The sequence below is a fragment of the Notechis scutatus genome, chromosome Z (assembly GCF_049901735.1).
Source record: "Notechis scutatus isolate UNSWTSFEM ecotype Mainland chromosome Z, rNotScu1.2, whole genome shotgun sequence".
Taxonomy (NCBI): Eukaryota; Metazoa; Chordata; class Lepidosauria; order Squamata; family Elapidae; genus Notechis; species Notechis scutatus.
This window is the reverse complement of record NC_142025.1, coordinates 137,798,214-137,812,414: the sequence shown is the minus strand read 5'-3', so window position 1 is coordinate 137,812,414 and position 14,201 is coordinate 137,798,214. Positions and strand designations below refer to the sequence as shown.

Sequence of the window (14,201 nt, the reverse complement as noted above, 5' to 3'; positions counted from 1 at the left end):
ATAGGTTGCCTCCTGGATTTGTGGGTGTTCCATTACTGAGGCTTTCAAAAACAGGACAATCATTTGACAAGGAAGGTATAAGGCCTTCTGCCTTGAACAGTAAGTTGGACTAGAAGACCTCTAAGGTCCCTTCCAGCCCTATGGTTCTGTGTTCTATGAAACTACATTTTGAACAATAATCTGTATTGTGATCAGTGTTGATAGAACTAATAAAAACATACAGTAGAACCTGGCTTCTTTCCATTTTAAACCAATCTGTGCAGCACAATGCTCCTACTTTTTCAAAAGTATGACAAATATGTAAGATCTGACATGCTATTGAAAGCCCTGGCTAGGTGATTAACACAAGAGCGGGCAGATGGGCAGATCACTCTATGGAAGTATCCAGTTTCTCTCAGCCTGTTATAAAATAGTCATGGAAGGCAGTACTTAGGAGGGAAGGCGCTATGCCCACAATACCCTAAGATAACCCATAAATGCTGGGCAGAAATGCTGACCACATCAACAACGAAAATACTTTGAGCATACCAGATCAAATCCAAGGGGGAAATGTTATTGAGGTAACTATGGAAACACTGCTGGAAGCATTGAATCAGCTAGGATGCCAACCTCATGAAAATATAGTAGAAAAAGTAAATTGCATATTTATGCCATCATTGGGGCAAGTGAAAAAGACTCATGTGATCTGCCCCGTAATTAACATTTTGGACAATAGTAGCTGAATGGCTGTATAAAATGGGAAAAATTATATAGCTGATAAATGAACATATTTTTATCTTTTTTAAAAGAATTTTTTAATTAAATGGCATGTATAACATTAATGGAGAAAAAATAATGAAATATAATTAACAGGGAAATGATGTATTAAACTGAAAATGTTTTAAAATTTAATGAAAATGTTTAGGGTATTTTAGACCTTTCCCTATTTCTATACTGAGATTTCAGAACAAAATTTTACTGCAAGTGATTTTCTGTGTTCATAAAAAACTCATTTAAAAAAATGAAACAAAAATTATTCTACATTAAGCATTTCAAACAAAACTTCTGTGAGTTTTCTAAGATTTTTTTTTATTTACAGAACAGCTAGTTCACATAGTTTATTGTAGTGGTTAAAACACCACCATGAGACTAGTCTTGCCTTTGGCACAGAGTGAACTGGTGAACTTCGGCTAGTCATTCTCTGCCCTAGGAAGGAGGCAATGGCAAACTACCTTTGAAGTCTTGTCTGGATTTTATACTCACACATTCATATTCCATTTTATTCTGATAATAGGACAGGTTTCTGTTTTCCGCATCATTGAATATTTACAAGAAATGACAGGGCAAAGTTGTGAAGACTGGGGGCTTCAATCTCTCTACAAGAGATTGGACCCTGAAGAACAAGGGCTTACTGTTGATTTTTTTACCTTCTATACTGTTATGAAAGATTGGATTTCAGACTGTCAACAGGAAGGGTGAGTATGAATAGTATTCAGAAGTTGTTTTATAGTTTGCTCTGATACCAATATTAACTTTCCCTCAAAAATCCATTTTATTGTAAGAGTTCTGAAAAGTTGTGATGTTGCGATATTATATTAAAGAAAGTTAGGAATGATAAAGCTTTGTTTAACTTTATGCTCATGTCACCAATTTCCAAAGGCCTTACCTGGCTAACAGTGAACAATAAACAACGAACATTTAAAATCCTCCAAAACCAGGTACATACGAAACCAAAATCCATATAAATAAGCCTCATGGGCTGCAAATCTGATCTGCATATTACGGAGTAATTCCTCTATTGCTAAAGAAAAGTTTTTCAAGTTTTCTTGAAATAAAAGAGGGGTGAAAGTATAATGTTGGCCTATAATCACTGCAGTCTCAGTACAGGTATTAGCTGTTCTGTTTGGAAATGGAAATGTTGAAAGTTCTAATACAGCATTTCTGGAGGGCACCTATTTAAGGGAGGTGAATAAAATGATGCTTGCAAATATCCTGAAAGCAGGCAGCTAAATCTCTTGCCTTGAATCTCAGAGAGACTGTTATTGGAGTTAAATGTTGCATTTTTGGAAGCGTGGTCATTAGTATAAAATTACAATGTTTAAATTTGTCATCAGGAGCTATTTCAAGCCAAGAAATCAAAATGATTCAAATTAATGGCATAATTATGCATTCTGAAAATTGAAAGAACTGAAAATAATCAATAACTATTACTGCCAAAATGGAATAAGTAAAATAGGGTGTTTTCAAACTTCTTGCTCGCTGATAATAAAATTTGGTATAAGTTTATCATCTGTTGATACTTCTGGATTCCTATTTCTGTTGAATATGGCGGAGTATACTGCATGAGAATACATTATGGCATATGGATTTGTTTTATTGTGGCATTTTTTATGTTTCTTTGCCCACAATTTAATAAGGATATATATTTTCACCAAACTCCTCTGCAAATAACCTCTTTATTCCAATAGCAAGTCTCTCCTACCCAAAGAGTGAACATTCTTGAATTGTTCATTAAATGTATTCTGCCCTTACAGGCAATATTAATTCTGGTTTCTTTATTATTTCTGTTATTTCATCTATGTTTCTGGGGCTGTAGCTGAATATAGGTAGTCTTGAATTAGGACCATAATTGAACCCAACATTTTTGTTGCTAAGTGAAACATTTTTAAAGTAAATTTTGCCCCATTTTATGACCTTTCTTGCCTCAGTTTTTAAGTGAATCAGTGCAGTTGTTAAGTTAGTAACACAGTTATTAAGTGAATCTGGTTTCTCCATTAACTTTGCTTGTAAAGTCACAAAAGTTGATCATATGACCTCAGGACATGCAACAGTCATAAATATGTGTCATTTGCCAAGCATCTGATTTCTGATCATGTGGCAATAGTTGTAAGTGTGAAAAACAGTCATAAGTCATTTTTTTCAGTGCGGTTGTAACGTTTAAAAAAATATTTTTAAAATTTTATTTAAAATACATTCAATTTATCTTGCATTCAGCGGTGTTATACATTTTTTATATTTTATATATATATATATATATATATATATTTGTTTTCTTAAGTTTTCGCGGGTACTTACATGTATGGTATTCGGCTTGGTTGCGGGTATTTTCCCACGCCATTGTAGTTGTTCTTTAAAGTTGTAGCAACGCTTTCAGCAGAATCTCATCTGCCATCATCAGGCTTCTGTATTGTGTCCGTCTGTGGGTCAGACTTTTACAGTGGTTTCAGATTTAAATTTGGGGCAGCCTATTGTTGTGCCAGAATGGTTTTTTCTTCATCCTGATTGGTTGGGAGTCTTGGTCTGCTGCCAGCCAATCAAGATACAAAAAGAACCAAAAAACAGACAGAAGATATTAGAGACACCAATCAAGCAGAACACAGCAAACTCCGAGACCAATAAACACAGACCAAGACTCCCAACCAATCAGGATGAAGAAAAAACCATTCTGGCACAGCAATAGGCTCCCCCAAATTTAAATCTGAAACCACTGTAAAAGTCTGACCCACAGACGGACACAATACAGAAGCCTGATGATGGCAGATGAGATTCTGCTGAAACGTTGCTACAACTTTAAAAGAACAACTACAATGACGTGGGAAAATACCCGAACCAAGCCGAATACCATATATATAGTATTCAGCTTTGTTCGGGTATTTTCCCACGTCATTATAGTTGTGCTTTTAAAGTTGTAGCAAGAATCGGCAGAATCTCATCTGCCATCATCAGGCTTCTGTATTCTGTTCGTCAGACGAACACAATACAGAATACATACATACATACATACATACATACATACATATGTTTTCTTAAGTTTTTGCGGGTATTTACATGTATGGTATACAGAAGCCTGATGATGGCAGATGACTTTAAAAGCACAACTATAATGACGTGGGAAAATACCTGAACAAAGCTGAATACCATATATATATATATATATATATATATATATATATATATATATATATATGTATGTATGTATGTATGTATGTATGTATGTATATGTATATGTATATGTATATATATATATATATATAATAAATGTCTTATGCCATAACAATTAAATTTTACAACCATACTCATTATTTTAATATTCATTTTTAATAATAGTGATTATAATAATATATAATATAATAAATAGTAATATTATTATTATTATTATAGTAATAGTCATTTTTTTCAGTGCAGTCGTAACTTTTAAAAAAATATTTTTTTAATTTTATGTAAAATACATTCAATTTGTCTTTCATTCAATGGTGTTATAAATATCTTGTGCCATAACAATTCAATTTTCCAACCATATTCTTTATTTTAATATTAATTCTCTATTCTTATCACATTCTTATCATATTAGTATACAAATTATTTCTATTACTATAACATTTATTTACATATTCAATTCTATTAACACATTTTCTGTATTTCAATGGCCTAATAATTATTTCTAGCTTTCATATTTTTTCTCTAGCCATTGATAAAATAATTCCCATATCTGATAATATTCAGTTTGTTCCTTCCCTTTAATAACAAGTGTTAATCTGTTCATTTCTTCACATTCTAGTATTTTCCTTATTACAACCTGTGCAGTTGTAACTTTGAACAGTTACTAAATGAACTGTTGTAAGTCAAGAACTACCTGTACTCTAATTTCATAATATATCCTCAACTTGAGTTTTGCCATCAACTTGCATTCATGTTCTGCAGTACCTATGCACTTGATCCTAGGAGATGAGATGCCCTGGTTTGGAAAAGTTAAAATGCATTTGTATAAACATTTTGATCAAAATATGACAAATATGATCTTCAGTTTATTTTTATGACAAACATGATTTTCAGTTTATTTTTGTATGGCAAGGGATTCAACAAATTACAAACCATCAACTGACCAATGTCACCCCTGCTGAGCGGGATGCTTCATTGGCAGAGGAACTGAATCATTTCTTTGCTCGCTTTGAAGCGGAGACATCAGAGACATTGTTAGGGATATACACCCTAGCAGAAGGTGCACGGCAGTCAGTCAGGCAGGCAAATATGTGAGATAAACGTTGTTGTAGTTTACACTCAGTAAAACAGATACAATGTGCTAGTTAAATAGTTTATTCCAGTAATAGTTATAGCATAGTCAAACAGTCCATATATCATACACTAGTTCAGTCCGTCCGGGGATTAATCAGTTGCAAAGTCCAGTGTCGAAAAAGAGGTCAGTAAACTTACAAATATCAGTCCAGTAATATATCTCTTCGCAGTAGAGATATGAAGAAGTAAAACCTCTTTTCTTCCTTCAGCAACAGCAAAGAACACGCAGTTATCACACCATCAATCCATCATCGTCAGCAAGCAACCCAGTAAGCCAGCAATCAATCAAGTTCTCTTGCTCCCTCTTATGGCGATTTACAGCCGCACCCAAAATTACATGCTTTACAGTTTAAAGTGACATACACATAAACTCACTATCATAGTCTATATATATTATTTTACCCAAACTACGTTAGGTAACCTATGTTATTCCTAACATTCTCCCCTTTTGGGTAATATAATAATATATATATATATCTATTTACATCCTTAAACCATAGTTGTCCCAACTTTCTTTATGTTTGACTGAACCTTGGGCTTTTGTAAATTGATCAGCAAAATTTTCTTCAGTCATACAATATTCCAATCTTATCAAACCATTTTTACAGATTGTCTTACATTCAGATATCTAAGATCTGTATGCTTAGATTTCGTTTTCACAGCAATATTTGTAGCCAACCGTATGGCTGCTTGATTGTCCTCATAAATTACAATGGAATCATTAACAGTTATTCCCATATCTAATAACAACTGTTTATACAGAATTAAATCAGTACATAATAAAGATAGACATGAAAATTCTGCTTCCATTGTGGACATACTTATGTGTTGCTGTCTAATTGACCTCCAACCAATCAGTGCTTTTCCTAATAGTATAGCCGTACCTGAAGTTGATTTCCTAGTGTTTATGTCTGTTGCAAAACTTGCATCAGCATATGCACTTAAAATCAGATCATCTTTTGGCTCCAAATACAATGCATAGTGCATTGTCCTTTTAAGATATCTTAATATACGCTTTGTCGCTTGCCAGTGTTGTTCAGTGGGTTCAGCGTTGAATCTTGCCAATTGATTAACACCATAGGCAATATCTGGCCTTGACCAATTACTAATGTACGATAAACTACTAATTAGTGATTGATAAATAGTCTTATCGAATTTTGGACTTTGACCATCAGTGTGGCCAAATTCCTGACTCATTGGAGTTTTAGCCGGTTTACAAAGTTCCATCTTGTATGTTTTTAGTAATTGATAAATCTTATCCTCTTGAGATATCTTATAGCCACTTTTGGTTTTATTTATTGTCAATCCTAGATACTGTTTTATCTCTCCTAATTGCTTTAATTTTATCCTCTTACCTAATAATGATATTATTTCAGTAACTTCATTATTAGTTTTTGTAATTAAGGCAATATCATCTGTAAACAACAATAATAATGACACTATTCCATTTGTCTCTCTCTTAAATACACATGGATCAGCTAAACCTGCTTTAAACCCCTATATTGTTTAACTCCTTAACAATATATTGGTTCCATTCGTAACCAGATTGTTTTAATCCATAGAGACTCTTTTTAAGTTTCCAACAGTCATTATTAGTTTTATCATCTTTAATTCCTACAGGTTTCTTTAGGTATATAGTGTGCTGCAATGGTGCATGCAGATAGGCAGTTTCTACATCTAAGTGATTTATAATATAGTTCTTCTTAGCTGCCCACACTAAAGCTGCTCTCAAGGTTGTTGCTTTTAGACTCGGTGCAAATACTTCATCATAATCACATGCAGTTTGATTAAATCCTTGAGCTACCAACCTAGCCTTATGGGTAACAGTCCCATTTTTACCTGTTTTAATTTAAATATCCATTTACAGCCAATGGACTTTTCACCTGGAGGTAATTTAACATTTTCATATACTTCCATTTGTTTCAATGAATTTAATTCTTTCTCCATTGCTCTTTGCCAATTTTCCTGTTCCTTTGCTGGATACATTTTTTGTTCTTCAACAGTAGTTGGAACTTTACTAACTTGGCAAACTACACTTGCTTGGTACCTGTCAGGTGGTCTAGTTTCACGTGGTTGACCGTCTAGGTATTACAGGGCTTACAGGTGGACTTTCGTGTACTACCTGTTCCTGGTTATCTATTTCTTCCTGTTCACCTATTTCTTCCTGTTCTGGTCCTATGTGCTCTTCCTGTACTTCCTCTTAATTGTACTCTTCTTATTACTGATATGTGATTTTGGTCTTTTGTAGGTTTCTATGATTACTTCCTTACTTGAATCTTGTTCCAGTTTTTCCCATCCTACATGTTCAAGGAATTGTGCACTAGCACTACAGTAAACTCTAGGTGTACCTTTTTCCCAGAATCTGTATGATTTGTGATTAGATTCATAACCTACAAAGAATAACTTTTAGCCCTATGCTGCCCTTTGTGTCTCAGTTGTGTAGGAATATGCACCCATGCTGGTGCTCCAAATGTGTGCATGTAGCTTAGGTCAGGTTTTCTACCATGCCACCGTGTGAATGGTAATTCACCTGTTGTTGAGTTAACAACATTATTCAATATATGAATAATATTGCTTCTCCCCACAAAGTTTCAGGTAATCCTGAATCCGACAACATAGTACGAGCCATTGTTTGGCCTCGTCTTTCTATAAAGGAATTATGTTGTGCCCTATATGGTGCAGACTTTTATGTTCAACACCTGCCATCTTCAGTCTATTTTGGAATTTATTATTTATAAATTCCGTACCATTATCAGTTACAAGAGTTACTAGTTTCCTTTTAGTTTTTCTTTCTGCAACTTCAACCACTTAAAGAAATTTTGATATGTTTCCGTTTTACTTTTCATTAAATAACAGAAACCATATCTGGAATAATGATCCATTATACTTAATATATAACGAGCACCTCCCACACTTGTTTTTTTAGGACCTATAATATCAGCAAATACGACCTCTAGAGGTTCCTTTGTCTTAAATCCATTAATTCTATTTGCTGGTATTACCTTGCTTTTTTCTTGACTGCAAGCATTACAGTGCAAATACTTACTGCAAGGCTTCAGTTTTATACATTTATATGCCCTAAACGTCTGTGTAACAAATGTATGCATTCATCATGAGGTTTAACATTATTATAAACTGTGTTAGCTACCTCTAATGAATTATCATTTAACACATACAATTCACCTTTTAAAGTTGCAGTCACTTTTTACCTTCCTTTTCTATTATGCAGTTTTCTCCTCTAAAGGTAACTACATAACCTAGTTTAACCAAAACTCTAACCAAAGCAAATTAAACTTAAGTTGTGGTACATATAACATTTTTACATTTTATTTTATGCAAGAACAATGTGCAATACCTTCACCTTTTGCTTTCATTTTCCAGCCATTAGCTAACGATATCTGCTGTGAACTCGTGGACATCTTAACAAATCTTTTCTTATCTTTCGTTATGCAGTGCGATGCTCCACTATCTACAACCCATAAATTATTATTCACAGTTTCGTTGCTATAAATGGCTAACTCAAAGCATTTTTCATCCTTTTTATGCCTTTTAGCATTCTGGCTGGCATTGTTGCGTTTTCCTTTCTTGCAGAATCTAGCCAAATGTCCTTTTCCTCCACTATTAAAACATTTTCTAATTGTATAGGCTGTCGTAGATTCTTTATCTTCTTCTTTTGGTTGTTCCTTCTGAGTTGATCCCTTTCAAGCCTTCTTCTGGCTTCTTCAATTAATCTGCCAGTAATGTCAGTTAATGTGAGGTTATCTTTGGTAGTACTTCCAGTGAAGTTACATAGTCGTCATAACTCTCATCTAACGAAGACAAAAATTATATAAACCTGATGCAGTTCTGTGAAGATAAGTTCTTTTCATGCAGTTCCTGAAAAATTCTCTTCATAGTGTTTAAATGAGTCAACATGTCTCCATTCTTTGAAGATGTGTTCTGAACAGTTTCCGTGTAAGATTTATATGTGCTCCTACACTGTCTCTGAACATAAATCTTCTTTAAATTCTCCCAACATTTCGCAGCTGTTTCTTCTCCATGAATATGGACAAGCTGCTGGTCACAGAGTGTCAGTCCTATTATACAGAGAGCTTGCTCATTCTTCAGTTTATATTCTTGTATTTTCTGGGCATCATCCTCATCCTCCGGATCCCAAGCATCTACCTCTGGTGGGTTTTGAATTATACTCCACAAACCTTCTCTGCGTAGAAGTAGGCTGCATTTCATAGACCATGAAACATAGTTTGTTCCATCCAGTTTGGATATTAGAGACAAACTTTGTAAATTGACTTGTGCCATCTTTTTCTGGATATTAAACTATAATTAATAAAACACAGCTGTCTGTTTACAGTATTGTGTAACTACACAAACTCTCACTTTATATAAGCCTGTTATATCCTGGTTAGTCTGACAGTGCAGCCTGGGCCCATAACCAGTGTTAGGGATATACACCCTAGCAGAATGTGCACGGCAATCAGGCAGTCAGGCAAATATGTGAGATAAACGTTGTTGTAGTTTACACCCAGTAAAACAGATACAATGTGCTAGTTAAATAGTTTATTCCAGTAATAGTTATAGCATAGTCAAACAGTCCATATATCATACACTAGTTCAGTCCGTCCGGGGTTTAATCAGTTGCAAAGTCCAGTGTCGAAAAAGAGGTCAGTAAACTTACAAATATCAGTCCAGTAATATATCTCTTCACAGTAGAGATATGAAGAAGTAAAACCTCTTTTCTTCCTTCAGCAACAGCAAAGAACACGCAGTTATCACACCATCAATCCATCATCGTCAGCAAGCAACCCAGTAAGCCAGCAATCAATCAAGTTCTCTTGCTCCCTCTTATGGCGATTTACAGCCGCACCCAAAATTACATGCTTTACAGTTTAAAGTGACACACACATAAACTCACTATCATAGTCTATATATATTATTTTACCCAAACTACGTTAGGTAACCTATGTTATTCCTAACAGACATATAAAACACAACTACCAGCCAATTGTAGCCCCCACCTCATTGTGGAGGAACAGGAGGTGAGGAGCATTCTGAGGGCTGTGGACCCTAGAAAGGCTGCCGGTCCTGATGGTATCTCTGGCTGAGTGGTTAAAGACTGTGCTGATCAGTTGTCTTTACCAGGATCTTCAATCAGTCTTTATCCCAGTCCACTATTCCATCGTGTTTGAAGGCTTCCACCATTGTTCCGCTGCCAAAGAAGTTCCCTATCAATAACCTCAACGATTACAGACCAGTGGCACTCACTCCTATCATCATGAAGTGCTTTGAGAAATTGGTCTGCCGGCACATCATTTCTGGTCTTCCGCATACATTTGATAAACACCAGTTTGCATACAGAAAAAATAGATCTACAGAGGATGCTATAGCCATCACTCTTCACACTGCTCTGACTCATCTAGAACAGCGGGGGCGGGGTGCTATGTGAGGATGCTTTTTGTGGATTTTAGTTCTGCATTTAACACAATTCTTCCACATAGACTAGTGTCTAAACTTCTGGACCTTGGACTTTCTAATTCAATCTGCCTTTGGATTATGGATTTCCTGTCTGGCTGCTCGCAGAGGGTCAGATTAGGTAATCATACCTCTTCAGCCCTTATTCTTAACACTGGTACACCACAGGGTTGCATGTTGAGTCCCTTACTCTATACTCTTTATGTGCATGACTGCATTCCCTCTCACGCTAGTAATACTATTGCTAAATTTGCAGATGATACAACAGTGTTGGGACTTATCTCCGGGGGCGGGGATGAATCTGCCTACCGAGATGAGGTGGACCGGTTGCTTTCATGGTGTGGAGACAAAAACTTGGTCCTCAACATCAATAATACCAAGGAGCTTATAGTGGATTATAGAAGGAACACATCAGACATCCAGCCCTTGCTTATCATTGGAGACCAAGTGGAGTAAGTGGCCAGTTTTAAGTTTCTGGGTGTTACCCTAAAAGAGGACCTGACCTGGGGTGCCCACATTGCAGCCCTGGTCAAAAGGGCCCAGCAGAGATTATACTACCTGAGATTTCTCAGAAAACAACAACTGAATGAAAAACTGCTGGTGACCTTCTACCGCTGCACCATAGAGAGCATTTTAACATACTGCACCTCTGTATGGTTTGCCAATTGCACAGTGGCAGATAGGAAAGCACTCCAGAGGGTTAATGTCATTGCCCAGAAGATCATTGGTTGCCCTCTCCCCTCTTTGGAAGAGCTTTATAGCTCCCACTGCCTTAAGAAAGTTCAAAACATTCTCAAATATCCATTTCATCCTGGGAACCCTTTTTTTTAATTATTATCATCTGGCAGACAGTACAGAATAGTAAAAACAAGGACAAATAGGCTGAAAAACAGCTTCTATCCCAGGGCAGTAGCTCTTTGGAATTCTGCTGTATAGTGCAGTGTTGGTGCGGTGTCGGGTTTCCGATTCAATGTGTGAAGGTTGAAGGATGTGTGTTTGTGTTTATTTTCATGGTCATGGTGTGCACTGAAGATGATGTTTGATTTCATTGTATGAGGTGCAATGACAATAAAGTAAACTAAATTTTTATATCAATTAAGAGTCTTATAACTCTAGAAGGTTGGCTAAATATTCTACTAGCACTTAGTAGGGCAAACACATTAAGGTCATAGCAAATCGAAAGGCTATTCAATGCCAACTTAGTTCCTCAAATTATTGATTTTCAATGGAGAAAATATCTGATTTTCCCCTTGTTCAAATACAGTATTTATCAACATGCATAATATCCATTTGGACCATTAATAACTGGACTTTCAGTGAGATGGTGATGTAGGGGACTGCACATACCTGAATTTCATCTGATATTTCTAAAATTTATTCCATAAATATTGTACAGGAACTTTTTTAATTGAAGCACACACAGAGGTGGTATTCAGCCAGTTTGGACCAGTTCAAACGAACTGATTGTTAAAATTCTGCCCAGTTCAGCGAACTGGATAATCCCAGCACTGGCTGGCCCCACCCCCCCACCCCTTTTTCAGGCCATTTTTTGAAAATGGCTGTTTTCGGACCGTGTTTTGGGCCTTTTTTCAGGCCATTTTTCAGCTGTTTTGGGGGCATTTTTCAGGACAAAAATGGCCCGAAAAACAGCTGGAAACAGGTCAAAAAATGGCCTGGAAAAGGTCAAAAAACAGGCCGAAAAATGAAGGAAGGAAGGAGATAGAAATGAGAAGAAGGAAGAATGGAAAGAGAAGGAAGGAAGGAAAGAGACAGGAATGAGGAGAGGGAGGGAAGGAAGGGGTTAATCCAGCTTTAGCTTAGTCTCTTTCAGAACTGCCTGCACAGAAGTACTGTCAATCCTTTTTCTGCTATTTATAATTTTTGGGGTGCAAATGAGTTTTAATTGTAAATTGCTTCTGAGGAGTCAATGGGATTTATTGCCTCTGCCAACTCAGGTGTGAAATGTTGGCTGTTATGACACAATATATTGCTTTTTAATAAGCTCAGCCTCCAATGTCTTACTTTCCTTGGTTATGCGAGCAGACTGCTTTGCTGGTCTCTCCCCATTCTTTCACTGGGAGCATTCGCACCAGAAAACTGGGGGTTGCTTAACTGTTTCATTTCTGGAGGTGTTGTGTATACATCCAAGGCCTGGGTAAAGGGAGAGTGGCTGGGAGGCGGGGCTGGGTGTGATGAGTGATGTCAAGTTGGCCAGGCCCACCCAGTCACATACCATCCAGTCATGCCTACCCAGCTAGGGCAGAGAACCGGTTGTTAAATTATTTGAATCCCACTACTGAGCACACAGCATAAATATTAGCTGTTATTTGATGGCAACAAGGTAAGTTTGCAGAAATGTGTATACCAATAATAAAAAATATACACTAGAGGTGAAACTCCAATAAACTTACCTCACATAGTATCAATTTTGAGAAGCATGTGTTAATTATAAAGACTGATAAGAGTAGTTTTATATTTTTGTTTAGTTTTCTCAGTGCTTTAGTTTTCTTAATGCTTTATTAACATGAATAACTAAATGCCATCAGAAATAATATATACTAGTTTGAGTGCAATCTCATCAACGCAATGTAGAAAAAATATATACACTAATGCTATTTCAAGATGTAGTATCTTCTGTGAATTCTTATAGTCAATCTCTTGCTAAGATAGTTTTAAAAGGAATTATATGCCACAACATGTTGTGTAATCAGGATAAAAAAAGTTTTTTTTAAAAAAAATTCTGCTTACTTTGTACATATATATGGTATATGTATGATCTGGCTAACTGACTTATATTTGTCAGCCACTATGAGAACCTTTTGAATAAGAAGTGAGGTGAATAATATTTTAAATATAAAATACACATTGAAAGATATATATCCACAATATTTGTGATAATAGATGAAATAGTGAAAAATTACTTGCAATGAATCTGTAGTTTATATCAGAAGAAGAATGAATTATTGGCAATAGGAACTATTCGTCCGCAAGTATTCTGGACCCCATAGTTGTAATGAATAATTTGTTGCTTAAGATAAAATATTTGATCCAATGTTACATACCATATATAGAATATGTAATGGTGAGGTATAATTAGCATTATAATGGAATATAACGGCAAAAATCACTGTCCAATTTATTGGCTTTTTCTGTTTTTTTCCCAAAAAAGGGAAGAGGCTACTGACCTGACAAATAGTATCAAGGACTTACAGCATGACAACAAACGGTTAGCAGTGCAGAATGCTAAACTACAGAGAACTATAGAGGCTGCAGAAGAGCTCAATTCAAGACTCTCTGAAGAGATTTCTCAATTGAAAGGGAAGCTGAGAGGGTAAACTGTCTTACATGGGGCCATTGATAAGGATTAATCTCAGAAGGCAATATATTAAAAATGTCGGAAAGCACTTAAGGAAAAAAATAATTTGAATGCATTTATACAACATTATGCATATGTTTCTGAAAGTTAAAAAGAGAAATAATTCAATGAGGGATCAGTACAGTTCTTTGAAATATTGTCACTCCACCAAACATGTCTTATGCCTCATATATTTTTCTCTGTCAACATCTTTTTATACTGTTTTTTGTTTCTACAGGGTCAGTTTCTCAATATAAGTTTGTGCCTAGGTTACCTTCTTTAATTTTGAGCTTAATATCTAATTATTTCTTCCTTTCATTTTCAA

General features: G+C 35.6%; 1 protein-coding gene across 1 annotated transcript in view; it reads left to right on the top strand.

The window, feature by feature from the left end:
• The window catches only part of KASH5 (KASH domain containing 5), a 42,159-nt gene that overhangs the window by 5,054 nt on the left and 22,904 nt on the right, over nucleotides 1-14,201 (top strand). The window contains exons 3-5 of the mRNA XM_087947452.1: nucleotides 1,274-1,454; nucleotides 4,973-4,978; nucleotides 13,691-13,852. Of these exons, the coding sequence (XP_087803578.1) occupies nucleotides 1,274-1,454; nucleotides 4,973-4,978; nucleotides 13,691-13,852 (349 nt within the window). The remainder of the gene's footprint in view (nucleotides 1-1,273; nucleotides 1,455-4,972; nucleotides 4,979-13,690; nucleotides 13,853-14,201) is intronic.